A 19,963-nucleotide genomic window follows, 5' to 3' on the forward strand; every position below is an offset into this window, starting at 1 on the left:
AAATCACTTTAATCAAGCATGCTGTTGTGAAATAAAATACTTTTAAAATGTTGCTAAAAAGCTAAAAAAAAAAAAAAAAAAAAAAAAAGTCTTAAATAGTCTGAGAATAAAATCATATATAGAGATTACATTTTTGGATAAAAGTGACAATATTTAATTTAGTGAAATATTGTGGGGGTGATGTTAGAGGTATTTGTTTCATCGGACCAGAGACTAGCTACAGGAACAGAAACACCGGCTCAGAACTTCATTCAGAATAGCTACAAAAATAAATTTGAATCAAATCGAATTGAATTAAATTGAACTTAACACTTGACACTGAATCAGTATCCGGTGCCTTCTAACATGTTAGTGTTAATGTGCTACTGCTAAGAAGAAACCTATTATTAAGGAATTGTGTTCCAAAACATTATCTTAGTTTTAAATGTAAAGGTTTCAAAGAACATGCTATAAATGAAGAGAGACTTTTTCTTTTGCAGGATGCACCACTCAGCCATCTAACACCATACAAAGTGAGAATTAAAAGTAGAGTGTTAAGGAAATGCTACTGCTGAGACCGATGACAAAGCGTTAGCAGCAGGTGCTAGGCTGCAACTTCATTTCACACACTTTCTGGGTTTAATGGCAGTAAGTACAAGAAAACTGATGAGGAAGTGTCATGTCAGACATGTCATGTGAGTCCTGATATGTCAGTGTGAGCTACGAAATACATTTAACACATCATCTTAACATGGATGAACACGTGGATTTTAGTTGTAGAAAAGAATCAGGGACAGAAACATATTTCCAAAGAAATACAGTTCAGCAACTGACTAGAAGTGATGCTAATAGATAGTACAAAATAATTATGTACCGATTGAATCCAGTCTATTAAATGTTGTTTGTATTGATTTCACAAAGCTAACATTTTCTTTCAAAAGATGCTGGTTAGCATACTTTTTTGTCAACAGACCAACCCTGGATATCAGTATCAAGCCAAACTACATGTTACAGCCTTCATAACGACTACAGAATCTATTTTTAAAAGAATAAAATGTCAAATGTCTACATAAACCTTTAATACTTGCAGCTGAAGCTGATTTCTTTTAGCTCAGACTTTTTCTGCTTCCCACTCAACAGTGGAATATTCCAGAATATTAATCTTGACAAAGATTAATGCCTGTTTCCAGCATGTCGAGTTGCCTATTATCAACCCAATTTAACCCTCATACCTGACCCAACAACAGCTAAACCCCACAACTGAGTTGTAAGGGTTGGGGGGGGGGGGGGGGTTGGGGGGGGGGTGCGTGTGTGCGTGCGTGTGTGTGTGTGTGTGTGTGTGTGTGCGCGCGCGCGCGCACAGTTTGAAGACAGCCAGTGACGTAGCTTTCGGACATTTGGGGGGAAGTTCATCCCACCACCTCAGTGACAGAACAGAGAAGAGTCTTGCCTTATTCCTTGCTTATAATGTTAGTATATTTACTAATATTAGCTTTTATGTAAGTTGAGTAAACGCTAAGCGAGTGACAGAGGTGATATGGACGACTCAGGGTTCTCCGTCACTCCATAGACTACAGTATATGAACTGTTCCTCTACATAGTCGCAGCTCTGCTTCTGGCCATATTGACAGTAATCCATCAGACATTTCAGGAAGTGTCAGGAATCCTGCTGCTTAATTCAATCTGTCTGCCACAGACTATGGATCTTTTTTCTTCTTCTCCTTTTACTCCCTTCTCTCTGTCACTAGCAATTTCTGTCACACAGAGACACTTGGACAACAGACACACAAAAGCAGCTCTGACTGCATGCAGGTATAATCAAGGACAAATTATGTCTAATGACACGGTCAGATTCAACTTGCGCATCTTCAAGTAAAAGACGTTCATATTTTTTAGGCTAGCAATTTCCTGATAATTGCTATTCAGTAAAGAAAGCAGGGGCCATCCAGAATGGACTGATTTTCCATGTCCTTACATGCAGGGATGTTTGGATGCTTTCATACTATTTTCTAGTTCACTAAAAGATTAGTCAGAAAATCTGTTAAGGATTGTCTTATTGTTACTGGGTTAATGGCAGGGGATTTAGTCGAAGTTACCAGGATTTGCAGTATATTGCAGGTTTTATGGTTTTCAAAGTAAAATAGTTATCAAACATCTAAACCTTTCAAAAATCTTAGAAATATATTCTCTAAAAACCCAACATGGCTGATCAGTTCCCTCAAAACATGTTACGTTACTAAAACTTAAACCTGTTTGTAAAGCCAAAGAAGGAAAGGACTGAGGGAGAGATAAGAGAGAGAAGAACCCGAGTGAAGGAAAGAAAGAGAGAAAGAAAATCCAGAACCCGTTTTATTTTCCTTAAGATTAGAGTGCTGCCATGTGAACAGTGATCTATCGGACACTTTGAGCAGGATGATTTATTACTTATTTCAAAGAAAGGAATCTTTTTTTTCTCCCCACTTACAAGTCCTGTTTTTGTTCCCCTTCTGCCCTGATATTCCGTTTCTCTGCTCAGCACGGCTGTTAAACAACCCTCTTCACACCAAAATAACGTAATAACACGACCTCATAAACAGAAATAATAACTCACTCGACACGTTTATCTTTTTTTTTTCCATTTGAAGCAAAGTCCACTACCCTGGATAAAACTGAGCTCATAAACATCCAAAAAAACAAATATAAGATTCTAATCAATTATCTACAATAAGGCAGTTGGATCATATTAAACTTCAGTGGGTTAAGGGTTTTACCTTCTGAGCTTAATGACTGCCTGTAAGGCTCAACAGCTTTACCAGATAAAGGGAATCGCTGTAGCTGATATGTTAATGTTCCCTTAAAGACTGTGTTCTTGTATAAAATGAGCCACTTCATATGCGTTTAATGGACCGGTTTTTAAAGGGTTTGTCGTTGTTAACATCGGATATAACGATGAAGCTATAAATCATTCACATATTCAGTCCTTAATCTGTAAAGAAAAAAAATTTGTATGACCCACATCTTCATAGTACCTCAGTGAAATGAGTACATATCAAATTTTTACATAATGATTACATAGAATCATAATCCCGTTTCTGCTTGTTTGAGTTATGGACAGTGTAGGTGGTGCCCTCCAGTGGCCTAAAGGTGAATGCACAGGAATTGGGTCTATAGGCTGTGTCTGGAGGACACAAGTGGTCACAAGTATATCGTGAGGTCGGTCTTGAAAACATTTAAAAAAAAGGATGTCAAGTACAACCTGTTCTTTCAAAAAGATCAAATTCAACAAGCACAAACAGGAATAAAGATTACAGCGTATCTGATTGCACCACATCGACTTTTGCAAACCCCGACAGCTTAAAGAAAGCTTGGCGTCAGCAGCGTGCCTCCGAGAGGAGGATAGTAGACCGGCATGGAGTTGTCGCACACAATGAATCCTGGGTTGGTGTTAAAGATGATCTCGCCTTCGTCTCTGCTCTGAAGCTCCTCCTTGCTATTTTCACAGTCGACAAGCTGAAACTGCTTGTCCAAACAGATCTCTATCTGGCCCAGGATCTGGAACTCGCTTTCCTTAAATAAATAAAAAAAATAAAAAACTATACAGTGCTATACTGATCAGTAGAGAATACAGAGTAATCCCAGATTAAATCCATTCTGATTCCTACCTTTTCGTGGGAAACACACTGAATTTTTGGGTGTGCTCCAAATGCACTGATGATGCTTCCGTTCACATCTGATAACTAATTAAAAGGTCAGAAAAGTAAGAGTTATCCCTCGTCACGCGTGATTAAAAACCACAGCTGATCATTAAAATGGCACGATGTGGTCATCTGACTAACGAGACCAACGAGTCAGCAGTTCCTCATGTGTGAGACTCTTTTTTTATGCAGTATGCACATTAAAAGTCATACAAAGAACAAAACACTGGAAGTGAAATGTACTGAGGTCACGGCACTTACTCGTTGAATTCTGGGAACTGAATTATATGCTGCGGTCATTACATAAAGTTGTTTATCTAAGCAGATCACTGAGCTATGAATGGAGCTCATCTGACAAAACATTAATGAACTTAATAAACTCAGTCGATTTCTACAGCCAAAGCAGCTATATCATAAAATAAATAACACTTCAGCATTCACATTATTAACACACAAGTCATGGCAATTTACCTTGTAGTAGTTTTCAGAGGGAACAATACTGCTCTTCTTTAAAACACTAAAGCCAAAAAAAGAAAAGGAAATGATGAATTAAGCAATCATGTATGCACACAATCACTTAAATTAATTAATAAATCCGTGTATTTTGAAGTCTATAAACTTTCTCTCACCCATTAAGGTCAAGCTTGTGGTAAAGTTCCAGGGCTTTGCTAAAGTATTTGTGCTCAGAGTCCATGGCTTCTTCTTGTGCCGCACATGTCCCATGCTTTGTCCATTCATGCTTCCTAAAAGACCAGACAGAAAGTCCATTAAAATAAAGGCAGAATAGTCAAATAATTTCACTTATATATAAAAGGGCACAGATTGTACCAGAATATTGTAGATTGAGGTTTAAGAAGATCTGGCCAGTACGTCTTCATTTCTGGTAGCAGGTCCTGAAAAGCAAATGTAGGCAAGCAGTGGTGGGCTGTATGAAGGTGAACAGGTATATAAACGGCAAAAATGGCCTACAGGTGCTGTAAATATAATGTCTGTGCCAGATTTATAATGATATACAGATCCCGCCAGCAACGGCACAGATTACAAAACTCTAGTTATGCCCCCTTGCACCAGAACATAAACATCAATTTTCTATATCCCATTTCCACCCAAAGCTAGAAGTATGCAGTATGCAAATAAATTCTGTGATTCACCTCACATACACACACACAAATATATTTCTATACACATCCACCCTGACACACACTTTCCCACATCCTTACCTCAATCAAGCTTGCATTAAAATGCCAGGATGCGTTACAGTCGGCGCCGGTGTTAGGCCTGTGCACAAGACATTTTATTCATCTGAACAGTTCTTGGAAAATAAAATAAAATATGGGCAATAAAATAAAAGGATGCTGAACGTACCATAATCCATGCAGGGTCCAGTAACTAAAATTGGCAGTGCATTTTTCCATCTATAAACACAGAAGCATTCTATAACAGCATGATAACAAAATACTATAACAGCGTGATATATGAGAGGAAACTAGACTAAAGAGAACGACCGTTTACAGCTGCTACAACGGCAACAATAACAGGAACTAACTTGTCTTGTATGAGCTTCCACATAATGTATGAAATACACAGGGCTGTGCATCTCAGGACAGGTCTGATTTAAATTACACCAATTTGGGAGAAGCTCAGAAGACTAGCTGTGATATTAAATGATTATGAGTGGTGATCTCGGCACATATACTGGACAGAATAACCGGATAGAGCGTGTCAGAAAGTCAGAAAGAGTGAGAGGAAGATTGATAGGAAGGAATAGCGAGAGAGAGAGAGAGAGATGGAGAGAGTATATGGCATTTATAAGAGAGAGATGAAGTGAGAGTCTAATATAAATGATAATCATCTTCATCATGAACAGTAGAACAGAATGAGTAAACATACAGATGTAGAACTGATTCAGTTTCTTACGATGCAAAATGTTTTTGGCCAGTGGTGAGTCAGGATGAGTTTGGTCCATTCTTTCCTAAAATAAGCACAAACCAATTCAAAACATTACTAAATATTGATTAACTCAATGAAGTCTTTAAAAAAAAAAAGACTACTTTTTAAGCTTGATTATGAGGTATAAGCTTACCTAGGAGTGCTATGGACTGATATCATGAAGGCAAATCCAAGACACAGGATGATGACATGTGACTTCATCCTTCTTCAACGATTAACCCAGGCTGGTCTGAAAAACAAAGACAAAGACAAGGACGCAGTCTTTAACGAGTTAAAGTGATGATTGCGGAGCTTCCAGAAGGAGCTACAGTTTAAAGAGCAAGGCTATTGTTGCTGAGGTTCCTCAAACTGAACGTTTTTTCCTCTTTTTTCTTTTGATAAATGGAAGAATACGCACAAAGTAAAAAACAATAAGTTATCACCCCTCTCTGAAGTGTTTTTTCTTTTCTTTTCAAATGCTTCTCGAACAAGCAAACAGGCTGTGGATGTAATAATGCCTTACAAATATTAATAGTTTCCCCAGATACTTCAACCAAATAGTGACACCATGGACAAGACGTTATGAATCACTTCATTCGTTTGATTCCTTTGGTAACTTTCTGGTTGGTTCTTTGACATCGAGCAAGCTGCACCGTCAACCAGAACCTAAAGTTTTGTCATCTGTATTGACCAAATTGTACATTTTGGGTATACTTCGGTATATCTGACTGCATTTTATAGCTGGGGTTTGTACCAGGATGATTTATTGTGCTATGTGTGTTCATTTATCCATCATTATTCGGCACAGAAGACTTTTACAGTGTGATCTTTGTCCAAGAACAAATGTTACATGACTGAAATGACAAATGGCTTCATGTCAAGTGATAAAACAGTACATGTGTGTAAACCCAATAAGAATAAAACCTGCTTTTTTGACTTGTTGTTAGACGAGTACATAATCGTACATAACATATAACATAACATAATATATTTAACATTATATAATTATGATTATAATTATAACATAATAATCATAATAACAATCTTTTTTCTTGAAACCCAAAGAAAGAGACAGAGAAACAAAAGGAATAATTGTTGGGATCAAATTGTTAAATGTAATCATAAACAGATAAAAAGTATGACATGTTCCATAATGACAAGAAACAACAACAACAACAAAAAAGTATTTAGTGGTTAATTGTGGTGATGTGCTGGTACAAGAAAGTAAACTTTGGGGTAGTAACCTGAACACCTACCTGTTATTGATTCAGAATCGAATCTCTTAAATCCCATAAAACGGATAGTTCAAAAAGAACCGATTCTTTTACCAATCGGTTCTTGTTGGAGCTTAGTTATCGATACGACACAAGTGATCATATAAAACTAAACGAAATGAAAAAAGTGAAAATAATAACGTTTAATAGAAATAACCGCCTAAAGGAAGTGAGAACAAAGACAAATTCACCCGTTTCTCCCTGTAATAACGAGTCAACCGGTGTGACGTTTGTTTTGAGGTAAATGTAACGTTTGTAAAAGTGCTTCCTCGACAGCTTAAACATACAAAAAAAAATAAAAAATAGCGAGTCAGCACTACTTAACCTCTCCAAATGCAATTATGGGTCATGTTTATAGCTAGCTAAGGTTCGATTAGAAACATGTTTACGTCGAGTGAAGTGTACAGAGATTGGGTTGCCAGATGGAAATAAACACTGTAATAAGACATACTCCAGGTCGACTAAAAACCGGGTTACTTTATATTTTTATTCCTACTTTTTTTTAAACAATATATATTAAAGATTAAAAGAGATATTAATATGCTGATATGGTAATATATATAAGTAAGGATGTCTATAAAACAATAACGAATCAGCTGATTGTTATTTTAAAAACATTATTATTTAAATGACAGGTTTACAACCCAATCTGGCAACATTGTAGTGTACCCCGGACCACGTGATATGCTGAATCTTCACACGTGACTTCGCTTTTTAACCACCGTGTTTGCCGCTGATGCTAATACGTCAGTCCTCCCGCCATATTAGCGGGGGCAAGAATGGCTCATAAGGAAGTGCAAGTGCAGTTGTACGGTTTTTTACATTTGTTTTGTGGTAGACAGTCGTAGATCTTGTGCGTGTTTCAGTTTATAATGTAACTTTTGTATCCAAGTTCCCCTGAGGGTTCAGGAACCATTAAACAGTCACTGTTGACGTCATGATTCAAATAGGACACACACTCACACACTCTCTCTCACACACACTCTCTCTCTCTCTCTCACTCACACACACTCACTCTCTCTCTCTCTCTCTCTCTCACTCACACACACTCACTCTCTCTCTCTCTCTCTCTCTCACTCACTCACACTCTCTCTCTCTCTCTCTCACTCACACACACTCTCTCTCTCTCTCTCTCTCTCTCTCTCACTCACTCTCTCTCAAACACACACTCTCTCACTCACACTCTCTCTCTCTCTCTCTCTCTCTCTCACTCACACACACTCTCTCTCTCTCACTCACTCTCTCTCTCACACACACACACTCTCTCTCTCTCTCTCTCTCTCTCTCTCTCTCTCTCTCTCTCTCTCTCTCTCTCTCTCTCTCCACACACAGAATCCAATCCCCCTTATGAATGATCTGTGATATGGAGCCATTAGGATACTGGTACTCCATGTAGTACCAGGAGATTTTAAATAATGACAAAAATCTGGCATGTAGGGTTTCTTCTAGTATGAGAATGATCCAAAACACATCCAAATCCACCCAAAGTGCTTAAACAACCACAGAATCACTTACTATCATATTTACCATGGATACCCATGAACCTGGAGCTGACTGTACGGCCTTAAGTTAAGCCTCAAGCTCCTGTGTAGTACAATGTTTCTGGGAGTGTTTCCCTCCAGATCCATCATCCTCACTGTAAACTGTGTTGTCCTGACTGTAAACTTAATCTGCTGTTAAAAATAGAGCTCGGCTGTATCACGATCTTTACAAGGCCGTCTCAGACGTCTCAGAAAACACTGTAAGACTGCAATGTTAAAGGAACTAGTTTTTAAAAAAAAACAAAAAAACATTGGAGGTAAAAATAAGCTATAATAAATATTAAACAACAAATATTAGATCCTTTAATTATTATTGAATTGTTCTATATATAGTCAGATTCCAGAATAATCAGTCCAGGCCTAAACTCCATCGAAGCAACACATTACTAATCCATATCCATCCTTACACACTGGGTAACACTTATCATTACAATACACTGTCCTTTAAGACATAAGCCTCTCTCTTGCAGAAATGATGGTGGGATGTGAGTTTAAATGCTATATATAATCTTGTTGCGTGTCCATAAATGGTGTACAGGAAGGTTGCGAGCTCCTTGTGGGGGCATGATGAGTTTTGTTTTCATCAGCCACTGACTCCCAGGCGAGTTGAGTCTGATGTGTGTGTGTGTGTGTTAAGCGCTGCTCTGCACTCTGCCTGGGTAAGTGTGTAAAGTGTGCCCTTCACTGAACGTTTCTACATTTTATTGACACTAGAAAACACTTGATTAATGCACGAGTCTGTGTTCTGAAACTGCATCTTGGAAATGCTTTCTGTGCTTGGGTGCCTAAATGAACGTTAATGACAGTGATCATCATTATTATAATGATGTTGATCATTATAATAATGATGATGATGGTGATGGAATAGGATAGCCTGATTGGACCTATTAAGCTGTTTTTATATTTTTAGCTTTGTGGCTGACGGATCATGATACAGTTATTATTCATACGTGTCATGCAAAAAGGGAAGAGGTGCATGATCTGGCAGTTTAGGAAGTGCAAGCAGTACCAGGAATTTGCAGAATTGTATAATCTTTCTCTGTATGTCCTGTCCTATGTTTTGTGCAGTTTTAAAGTCTTTGTTTGAGATTCGGTTCCTCAAGCATGTAAGGAGGTCAAGTGTGAAGGATTTGACATTTTGGGTGTGTCACTTTGACGAGTGTCTTTCTGGTGCATATATAAAATATTCTACAAATGAAACGGTATGTTTAATATTTCAGGCTCAAGATCAATGCCCATAGTTTCATCATTTTCGAGGCTTGGAATTATATTACACATTTGACAGGCTCTGCTTCTGATTATTCTAATATCATACATATGAAACGGTGTCTATGGTCTCTGAATGGTTCCCTGAAGCTGTTTACCAAATATGTGTATGTTAAACACACAATTAGCATCAGTAATATCATAAGTGATAAAAATAACTTCATGTGTATTCCTTTATCTTAAACACACATCATCCTTTAAAAAGCCTTGATCATGGGAGTTTTTTCTCTACTACATCCCATAATTTAGTCTCTCTCTCTCTCTCTCTCTCTCTCTCTCTCTCTCTCTCTCTCTCTCTCTCTCTCTCTCTATTTTCTCTCTTATTTCTCGTATTTCTTCATTACTTCATAGGTCCCTTTTCCGGTATAGTTGAACATGGCTACAGCCATCGCCAGACACAAGCACTTCACTCATGACTATCACAGTAAGCAGTCCAGATATGTGGTCAAGGAATACTCCAGGTAAGTTTCTGTGCATAGTGGACTTTGTATAAACTTCACAACAAAAGATCTCCACCCTCATCATTCCTGTCAGCCGCCAAAACTTCAGACGGATCTATTAAGTGTTATTGGAAACACACTCACACGCACATTATACAGTTTTACCATCTAGAAGTTATATTTATCATTCTGGTTTTCATTTTCGGCAGATTTTATCAAGTGAATGGCAGAAAAATATGGGTAGAATATTAGAATTAACTGAAGCGTTAGCATAGACATCAGACAGTGAAGGCTTTGAATCAATAGAAAACAAGTGTATTTCAATCTTACAGTTCACAATAGACAATAGAATATATTTCTCTTTGTATATTCATTAGCAGATGGATTTAAGTGTGTGCGAGTGTGTGTCGTTTGTAAGGGATATGAACGTCTGTGTGTTTCAGCTCTGAAGTCGAAGAAGTGAGATATGAATACAAAACCGGGAAGAATATCCAAAATGTGGTGAGGTTTATTTATCATTAAACAGCAAAAAAATTAATCAGAGAGTTTAACAGGTTAACGTTGGCTTGGAAGAATTTATTTACCAAGATCTTGTGTAATGTGTTCCATAATCTCAGGCTTGAAACGAGGTGTGTGTGCAACAAGCTTATGAAACAGTCTTTTGTCTTTCTGACAGGTGCAGAGGAAGATTCCAGAAAAGTACATCCGTGAATCATCCATGATCAGGGGCCCGAAGTTCCTGGTGAGGCTCAGATCACACACTGTGTTTGAAAACACTCCCGTGAAGCTGTTCTGCACCGTGGAAGGCTACCCCAGCCCACAGGTTAAATGGTTAGTCCCTTTTAAAGATTCAAACACATTTTATTCTTTGTAATCATTTACTAAAATTGAAAAATAATAATAATCTTTTAACCTGGATTAAATTTTCAGCAAAATACCAGAAATCAATGGTGCACCTGACATAGTGTTTTATAGTGACCTCAGAATGACCAACATTAACTGAAAATCAGTCACAATGCAGGACTAGTGTGTGTCTGAAAAACGTACAGTACTTAATATAAAGCCAAAGGTAGCAAGGAAATCTGCTGCACACCTTGAATCAGACTGACAGACGTGTGAAGCTGAAACAAGCCGAGACTAGCATGAAAACGTCTAGAACGACTCCATTAAAGTCATCAATCATCCTGTTTTTTTACTCTTTGTTCTGATTTTATCAGGTTCAAGGATGATGCCCTGATCGACATTTCTTCCGGAAAATACTTTGTGGAAACCAGCGCTGGAATTCACTGCCTGAACATCATCAAGTAATTAAGGCATTAGTGTGGATTCTGTCACAGATTCAATGTTAAATCGCAAAGAAACGGTGTTATACATATTGCTTGAATAATAAGCAGTGTTTCTGATATCTCTAGTAAGTAAGAGATTTACTACTTATCCAGTCTCTTTGACTCACATTACATCACATTACATTCTATAGTTTATCATTATCCAGGAATTACATTTCTCAAAAATCTCAGATGCCTCAGATTAAGATTTTTTTAAGGATCAGATCCTCACAGAATTCTTTATCAGGTTAAAGTTGTAGGACAAGTTGACATATTTTCATCATATTATAGCGAATATGAGCCATTTTGATTGCACACTGCGCCCCCCTGCTCCACAAAAGGAAGATGGTGGTGTGTGTGTGTGTGTGTGTGTGTGTGTGTGTGTGTGTGTGTGTGTGTGTGTGTGTGTGTGTGTGTGTGTGTGTGTGAGAACTTTTATCCCGATTTAGCCTTAACATGTCTTGAGCTCCCCTCAGCTGTTCATACCAAGTGCTGAGCTCAGCGTCATGCGACCTTCCAGCACCTTAAAGAGTTCAGGATCACATTCTCTGTCCCTAATCAGTATCACTATAACGTCTACACAGGCCCTTACTTCAAAATCACTTTTTACATATGAGATTTAATTTAATTTATTTATTTCCCCCATAAAATCGGCCAATCGAAAATCAGGACAAGGTTACTGCTATCTCAAAGCCCTGTTCTTACACAGGTACTATATATATATATATAAGGAGTAACATTCCTTATTAACGACATCAGCAGTCCACATTTTTCCAAAAACCTTTTCACGTTCCATTAGGAGAAGCATTCGTATTGCTGCTGCAAGGAAGTTGAGCGCACATTAAAATAGCAGCATTGAGGTGAAGGTCACATTACCGTGAATCGTTCCTTAGTACCATTTATGCCACACTGCTGACCAGGTCCCTGCCATTCATATCATTCTGTTTCTGTTATTTTCTCTTTTGTCCTGGCTGATTGTATCTACAGATCTATATTAAATACTTAAGCAGCATGTAAAAATGTTATCTGTTCTTAACCTTGCTCGTAAACAGCACTTTATAGCATGAAGCTTAACGTGCTGACTTCCTTCTAGATCAAAAGAAGCATACTGTGTGTATTATAGACTAGAGAGAATTTTCCACTCTGTCCAGTTGTCAATTAGGAAATTACCATGGTGGAAATCTGATGAAAGCAGACATTGTGCAGCACTGGCAGCTTTTATTGTTTGATTAACAAGTCGAATGAGATTGAAGATTGTATTGATTCTGTGTATTGATCTGAGTTTGGGGTGATTCCTGCAGAAAGATGGACAGTATTCAGCAGTGAATGCATGTGTGTGTGTGTGTGTGTGTGTGTGTGTGTGTGTGTGTGTGTGTGTGTGTGTGTGTGTGTGTGTGTGTGTTATTTGTGCAGGTGTTCGATCGACGATACTGCTCAGTACACGGCCGTCGCCGTTAACACTCACGGCCAGGCCTCCTCTCAGGCTGCAGTGATTGTCAAGAGTGAGTACGTCTTTAAACAAGCTATCAGAATAACATACAGCCAATACAGTAGGAACAATCAAGTCTTTTATTCCCACAGCTGCCTCACCTCCATCAAACATATAAAACTACTTCAGTTCTGTGAAAAGTGTTAAGGATAAAATATAAACACACTACAGAATAATTTAAAGAAAGGTCAAAGCAGTTAGAGAAATAACAGGGCTCATGGGGAATTGGCAAGACTTCGCAAAGAGAGTTTGGAGAAAAAAGTCCTTTGGTATTCAGGGGGACCTTTGCTAACATGGAGGTGTAATTGAAGGGCTGTGTGATACATCCATAGCTGTTTTTTGAGGGGTTTTGTATTGTAGTTTCTATGCACTTCTCAATTTGTTCTCAAACTACATTTTTAAATGCTCATGAATGAAGCAGCGAATGGTCAGTGGTCAGTACCCAGGTCATCCAGCTAGTTGTAGGAGTTTTTGCCAGACGTAAACAGAGAAAGGATTGGGACAAGGGCACAAAGTGAGAAAAAAAAAGTCAGGGGTTCAGAAAAACAGAAACAGACCTAAAACACAATCTAAGACCAATGTCGAGATACTAAGCAGGGTGGAAATCCCCCAAAACAGCAAAGGTAAAAGAACAAGATTAAGATCTAGACGAAACAAGAGAGGATAAAGCAAGTCTAAACACAGCGTTATTCCTCACATTATTCTTAACTGGAATACAACAGGAAATAAGAAATCATAGAAAGGAAGTGGGGTTATTATTTAGTGGATGGCGCCCTCTGGTGGTCTGGAGAGAAGAGGTCCTGGATAGATCATGTACAAACTGCATATTAGAGTGTTTATTAAATGGGGAAAAAATAATAGCCCAATCTGATTAGATGACTCTTATTAGTGCATATACTCTACATCAGTTGTTTAATTTAAATACAATTTCTGTATTAATTCTGTTTTACATTATCTCAGTAATTGGGAATGCTTTGTTGTGCACATTGTATAGGGAGCAAAGATGAGGAGAAAATCTGCCCTTTTTCTTGGATGCCTTATGAATGTAAGTCTAAAAGATTTTTTTTTAAATAACTTTTTATGATATTGTAGATCCACAATAAGCATTTATTGTCCGTATGCTTTTTATAGACATACTTATGTTGTTCACCCAGTATTGTCCCAGTATGGGCACATTTATATGATCCTGGAATATTACCACAATTCTTATTCTACATTATTATCGTGATTCTTTTAAAAAAGCTTTCTTTTGTTTTCCTTCAGTTGCAATTTTACCTGAGATTAAATATACAAAGATCAACATCACCTTTTTGGAGACGTTTGATGTGGTGTTCGGTAAAGAGGAAGACTGTGTGACTCTGTCCTGTAAGATGACTATAAGCCCCAATCTTGCCAACTTACAGCCTGAAGCCAAGTGGTACAGAGATGGTAAATGAGACATAAATCATACAACATACTGCTTACCACACAGTTCACACACATTTAGAAATGTAGAATATGTAGAATAACTCCTTAAATACATTCACCTTACTGAATTGGCTTGATAATATGCTTTGAGAATAGGTGACTAATATGATGTGTCTACAATCTTTAACATGCGTTCATCAGCTTAGAGCCCGTCGGATTTTATATACATTTTATTAATGTGTAGTTTTTTAATGACACATCTGAGGCGCAGACCTTGAGATATTTCTCCATTTTGTAACTCACAGTATTAATCCTAACCTTCTTGTTCTCAAAAACATGATTCAATTACATTTTCGATAGGAAGACTTTTTCATTTACACTGGAGGGAACAAAACAGCTACCATTCTGAACTGTGTCTCTTAAAACGTACAGAGGACCGCCTGAAGGAGTCGAAGTGGGTGAAAATGGAGTCTGGGGGAGGCGTCGCTAAGCTCACTCTGACTCACCTTGCCAAAGATGACGAGGGTCTTTATACCCTGCGCATGGTGACCAAAGGAGGTGACGCGGTGCACAGGGCTTACGTCTATGTGAAAGGTAAAAAATAAAATCTCTGAACTCAACAAAAGGGGACAATTAATTCCTTCAATCTTGCATTAGGAGGAAAGTAAACATTTTTAACCTTCAAGCTGACACAAAGGTCTTGCTGCTCATTAGTATTTCTACACAGAAAGGTCTTCAAGAAATTCTGTGAAGCGAAGATGCATGAATGAATGAGATAAAAAGGATGAAAAGAAGCATTTCTGAGATTTGGAATAACCACTGTGATAAACAACGATAAAAAATACACTTTTAACATTTGGGCCTGAAATTACATCCATCCTCTGAGGTATATACCAAGCTGTACTTTTTACTTATCACTACATACTTTGGAGATGGAGGTACTGTAGCAGAGATTAGGATGTTGAGATTCTCTTTAGGAGTGACGAGGATGGACAGGATTAGGAATGAGCACGTCAGAGGGACGCTCAGGTTGGCTGGTTTGGGGACAAGGTCAAAGAGGCTAGATTGAGATGGTTTGAGGAGGGAGATGGTTTTATTGGTAGAAGGATGTTGGAGATGGAACTACCAGGTAAGAGGTCAAGAGGAAGGACAAAGAGGAAACATGTGGATGTGTTAAAAGAGGACATGAAGGTAATTGGTGCGAGATTAGATTATGCCGAGGATAGAGTTAGGTGGAAACGGATGATTCGCTGTGGCGAACCCTAACGGGAAAAGCTGATGTTCTGCATAATCAGCGGTTGTCCATCTTATCTAATACACTTTTTTGTCAAAAATGCCCTGTTCTGGAGTGTTTTAATGCTATATTTAATAATGACATGATTATTCAGCTGGCTATATTAATGGAAACACAGTAACAAGAGCTGGTATTATAGAGCATTCCATAAAGTCGTGATTCTTTTACAGATGGTCCCCCTCCAGTTCCTCAGGCCCCTGGAGCCCCCATGGACATTAAGATCCATGATGCAAACAGAGATTACGTCATTGTGTCCTGGAAGCCGCCCAACACGACCACTGAGGGCCCCATCATTGGATACTTCGTTGATAGGTGACAGAACGGGCTGATATGTCCAATTACTCTCTGGACTAACTAACTGAACTAAACTCTGTTGTGTAGGAGGGCATTAAGGAGATCTCATCATTCACATATATATAAAATTATATTAGTTGATTGGGGATTCCAAAGTTTTTGAATTTCTTTTTAATTCCCTTAAAATGTCCTACACATTGCTTTATAAGGTAGCTATCATTTGGCATAGAAACATAATTAAAATCGAATGAATTAGGAGCGGATCTTCATTCATGGCTTCACAGTTTAGCAGTAAAAAAAAATCTATGTTTATTTAAGTATATTTTAAGTTTATTTATGTATATTTATTTTTTTTTGTTTGTTTATTCATTTCAATATATTAACTTTTTTTTTTTTTTAAGATTATTGATTTATTTATGGCTAAAACCAATATATATATATATATATATATATATATATATATATATATATTGTATTTCTTTGTTTTCCAAATCTGATGTCTGACTAAGCTATAAACAGCAAGCCAGATCTTCAAATAAGACCTTTTAAGCAATAGTGTGTTTTGTTTAGTCAGACTATGCATCAATCATAAGTCATTCACGAACAGCCTTGTTTGCATCATCAACCTAGAAGCTATAAAAGTCCATATATTTTGAAAATAGGCCATTTTGATTACATCTATCTATCTATCTATCTATCTATCTATCTATCTATCTATCTATCTATCTATCTATCTATCTATCTATCTATCTATCTATCTATCTATCTATCTATCTATCTATCTATCTATCAGAACGAGGCAGAGACATAGAAACATTTAGAGTTTTCCTCAGTATATACTTTGTTGGGCTAGAAATCTCGATTTTATACAGTCATCGTGATCGTAAAATCATAATGGATTTTTTTCTGAAGGCAGTAAATGGAACAAGCGCTATTTGTCTTAAACACTCACACATTTTAATAATAGGCTGTAAGTATTAGATTTTTTAATTGTATGGCGAGATAATAGATGCTTTTAGAAAAATAATTTCTTGTCTCTGCTTGAACTCCGTGACAGATGTGAGGTCGGCACGGAGGACTGGGTACAGTGTAATGAATCTCCCATTAAGATCTGTAAATACCCCGTGTCTGGGCTGTTCGAGAGTCACTCCTATTACTTCCGTGTGCGTGCCGTTAATGCGCGTGGCATCAGCAGACCTTCTAGAATGTCTGAACCCATCGCTGCTGTGGATCCGACTGAGTTTGAGAGACTTCATGGTAAAAAAAAAACCAACAACAGCTAAATCCATTAATTATAAATAATATCATTCATCGTTGTGTGTCAGTTTGTATTTATTCTCAATTTGTGTTTGAACAGCTACAAGGCTCGGTGGAAAACTTGCCGTTGTTACCTATCATGACGACCTTGAAGGTAGTCTGGATTCACATATTCCTTCAATTCTTTGATATACAGCTCTACACAGACTGACCTCTTTATTAGGAACAGCTGTACAGCTGCACTTCTATTCAGTTCTCTTACCAGCTAATCACATGGCATTAGCGCAATGCATGAAATCATGCAGATACAGGATGAGACCTTCAGTTAACCTTCACAGAATGAGAAAAATCTCTGCACTGACTTTGTGACTTGGTCATTAATACTCAATGAGTTGGGTTAAATATTTCAGAGCCTGATATCCTGGGACTTTCACACGAAACAGTGTTTATAGTTTATAAAGAATGGTGCAGAAAAGAAGAAAAAACAAACAAACACCTTATTATAGAAAGAGAGACAGAGAAGGATGAGCAGACTGGTTTGCACTGATGGGTAGGATGCACAATATAAATGTTGATGACATCATAGTCTACTGCTGTCAATCAAAAACAAGACCCTGATGTCACAGTGGGCACAAACTCACCTAACCTGATATGTTTTACCAGTCTTACACGAATGAGCAGCTGTTCAGGTGTTCCTAATGACGTGTCCAAAGAATATAGATACAGTACAAATCTTATATTCTGACACTGTTTACTCCATCAGTTTTATTTAAACAAGTCAACAAATGTACAATAATATACGTTAAAGGAAGCAGTTCATTGATTAATAGGTTATTTCAGTATTTTAGCAATGATTAAAATACAGGAAAAAAACAGAGCTACAAATATTCAAATGTTTCCTAAATCTACATGTCTCTTTTCTGTGTTTTGGATTCTTCTGATCAGCACTACTTATATTATTTTTTGCATGTACAATTAAACTTTTTGCTCGGTCACCTTTTGCTTCATTTTCGCTAGTTCTCTTTTGGTTTTATGTTGTTTTTTGTTGTTGTTGCAAATTACACTAATTACGCAGGTCAAAATTGGCTCCCGTTCGAGAGGTGCTGATTACTTTTTGATGAGAATTCCATCATGAAAGGAGTGTCTGACCATCTGTGGTGCTTTTTCAGACTGGAATTAACACATCAACTGGTGTCAGGAGCATGTGTGTGTTCGCGTGGGTGTTTCCACCAATATTGCAGACACTGAGCTCATTTTAATGGTGTAATCCTATCTTTTGAAAGCAGAACCGATGACACGGCGATGTTTCCTGAGAGGTGTTTATGCGTGTGTGTGTCTGGGTGTGAGAAAAGGATTGAATGTGAATCATGCTGTTTTGGTGCACGCAGTAATTCTGTTTGATGTGATTTTCATGAAGCTGAGGGAGTAGCTCCTGGAGCTCCATCCAAAGTCTACGCCTCTGAGACTGATCGAACATATATCGTGCTCAGCTGGACCCCCCCGGAGTACCACGGCAAGGCCCCTATGTGGTACTACATCGAGAAGGTTGGTACACCTCAGCGTCTGACAGATCACCTGTTTGAAGAGCAGTTCGTCCATATCACTTTACTCTTATTTATAATTAAGTATCCGTTTATACACATAAACAAGGAGGCGCGGTTTAGTGTAAGCATTTCTCGATTGCTAGCTGGCATTGCTATGTGAAGTCATGGAGTGCTTTTTGATGGATTGCTTTAATCTCTGGATGGAAGATGTTGCTGGCAAAGAGCGATAAAAACACATACTCAATTTTAATCTCACTCTCTACTCCATGAAGCTCAGAAACCCCCCTTTCTTCCTTCCTTCCCTCACTTTCAAATCACTTTCACTGCTGATGTTAACGCTTTAAGGACAGTTGTAATTAACCGTGCTTTTTAAATTTGTGAATTGAGAAACTAGAATTACTGTAAAAGTTGTTTGATTGTCAGCTGACACAGCTGGGTGAAGTAATGGAGTGCTTTTCAACGGCTTAGACTCTGGCTGGCAGTAACTCCTGGCAGAGGGTGAACACTCAAGTGCCAGTGCGTTCACCGCGCTACGCCGTCTTCAACCTGGCTGAAGGGAAGGAGTATCTGTTCCGCATACTCTCAGCCAACCTGTACGGCACCAGTGAGCCCTCCAAGCCCACCGCACCCATCAAAACCCAAGAACTGCGTGGTAAGAACTTGAACAAAATGCTTTATTTTCCAATTCAAAATACATTTACATTTACAGCATTTGGCTGAATATAAGAATATATTTATATTTACTTCACTGTAATGTTATTTTCAGACCAAAATATCATTAAATTATTGTTCTATTGAATATCAAGCAATGGTCAATGGTTCTATTACGATTGTTTTTTCTCTTAAATGTCTTTCATATGTTGTTACAATCCTCATACCTGCCACAAAGAGGATGGTCAAGTATGTGTGTGGTGTTTGTTTTTTTTGTCATTATATTGACAATAATTAGGAGGATATGTATATAAAATTAATCTATTTTACATTTGCGTTCAAATCTAAAATCTAAGTCAGCAAGCCAAGAATACATTTTAAGAATATGTACAAAATAAAGCCACCCTGTGAGCTGTAAAAAATGATATTGCTATGTGTGATGGGATCATGCATTATGAGCACAAATATTTTATTTAATCATTAAACATACCCAATCGTTCTATATTAATCATGCTGTCATAAAATAGCTTTCTCTGAGTTTCAGAGAAAATGATTGCAATAAAATAGCAGGAAAAGTGTGGTGGTGTCAGTGGAAAACC

The 19,963-nt window shown here is 37.8% G+C and overlaps 2 protein-coding genes across 4 annotated transcripts in view; one reads left to right on the forward strand and one right to left on the reverse strand.

Moving 5' to 3' along the window:
* Positions 1-2,315: 2,315 nt before the first annotated feature.
* rnaset2 (ribonuclease T2) lies at positions 2,316-7,281 on the reverse strand. Of its 3 annotated transcripts, none has more exons than XM_047812264.1 (10): positions 7,048-7,281; positions 5,737-5,832; positions 5,571-5,625; positions 5,019-5,068; positions 4,874-4,931; positions 4,482-4,546; positions 4,283-4,396; positions 4,125-4,170; positions 3,621-3,695; positions 2,316-3,525 (listed from the first exon to the last, which is right to left on the reverse strand). In XM_047812264.1, the coding sequence occupies exons 2-10, from the start codon at positions 5,802-5,804 to the stop codon at positions 3,313-3,315; spliced, it is 744 nt and encodes a 247-aa protein (XP_047668220.1). In that variant the 5' UTR covers positions 5,805-5,832; positions 7,048-7,281; the 3' UTR covers positions 2,316-3,312. The 3 variants fall into 3 exon arrangements, with proteins under 3 accessions (XP_047668220.1, XP_027021503.2, XP_047668221.1); XM_027165702.2 differs by having other exon boundaries at positions 6,839-7,281; XM_047812265.1 differs by lacking the exons at positions 5,737-5,832; positions 7,048-7,281 and having other exon boundaries at positions 5,544-5,598.
* Positions 7,282-8,922: 1,641 nt separating this feature from the next.
* myom2b (myomesin 2b) overlaps positions 8,923-19,963 on the forward strand; it is a 29,665-nt gene continuing 18,624 nt past the window's right edge. Inside the window, exons 1-14 of the mRNA XM_027165699.2 lie at positions 8,923-9,056; positions 10,015-10,124; positions 10,547-10,604; positions 10,780-10,934; positions 11,321-11,407; positions 12,842-12,930; positions 13,912-13,962; positions 14,181-14,345; positions 14,757-14,918; positions 15,789-15,930; positions 16,970-17,169; positions 17,270-17,323; positions 18,587-18,714; positions 19,182-19,365. Of these exons, the coding sequence (XP_027021500.2) occupies positions 10,039-10,124; positions 10,547-10,604; positions 10,780-10,934; positions 11,321-11,407; positions 12,842-12,930; positions 13,912-13,962; positions 14,181-14,345; positions 14,757-14,918; positions 15,789-15,930; positions 16,970-17,169; positions 17,270-17,323; positions 18,587-18,714; positions 19,182-19,365 (1,561 nt within the window). The 5' untranslated portion in view covers positions 8,923-9,056; positions 10,015-10,038. The remainder of the gene's footprint in view (positions 9,057-10,014; positions 10,125-10,546; positions 10,605-10,779; positions 10,935-11,320; positions 11,408-12,841; positions 12,931-13,911; positions 13,963-14,180; positions 14,346-14,756; positions 14,919-15,788; positions 15,931-16,969; positions 17,170-17,269; positions 17,324-18,586; positions 18,715-19,181; positions 19,366-19,963) is intronic.

This window comes from Tachysurus fulvidraco, chromosome 4 (genome assembly GCF_022655615.1).
Source record: "Tachysurus fulvidraco isolate hzauxx_2018 chromosome 4, HZAU_PFXX_2.0, whole genome shotgun sequence".
NCBI classification, from domain to species: Eukaryota; Metazoa; Chordata; class Actinopteri; order Siluriformes; family Bagridae; genus Tachysurus; species Tachysurus fulvidraco.

What these genes read in the sequence shown, in the direction of transcription:
- rnaset2 (XM_047812264.1), bottom strand. Translation starts at nt 5,804, where the DNA reads ATGAAGTCACATGTCATCATCCTGTGTCTTGGATTTGCCTTCATGATA. An exon ending in TCAGTCCATAGCACTCCTAG is followed by an intron (nt 5,626 to 5,736) that starts GTAAGCTTATAC and finishes TGCTTATTTTAG; the next exon opens with GAAAGAATGGACCAAACTCA. An exon ending in CCTCAATCTACAATATTCTG is followed by an intron (nt 4,397 to 4,481) that starts GTACAATCTGTG and finishes CTGGTCTTTTAG; the next exon opens with GAAGCATGAATGGACAAAGC.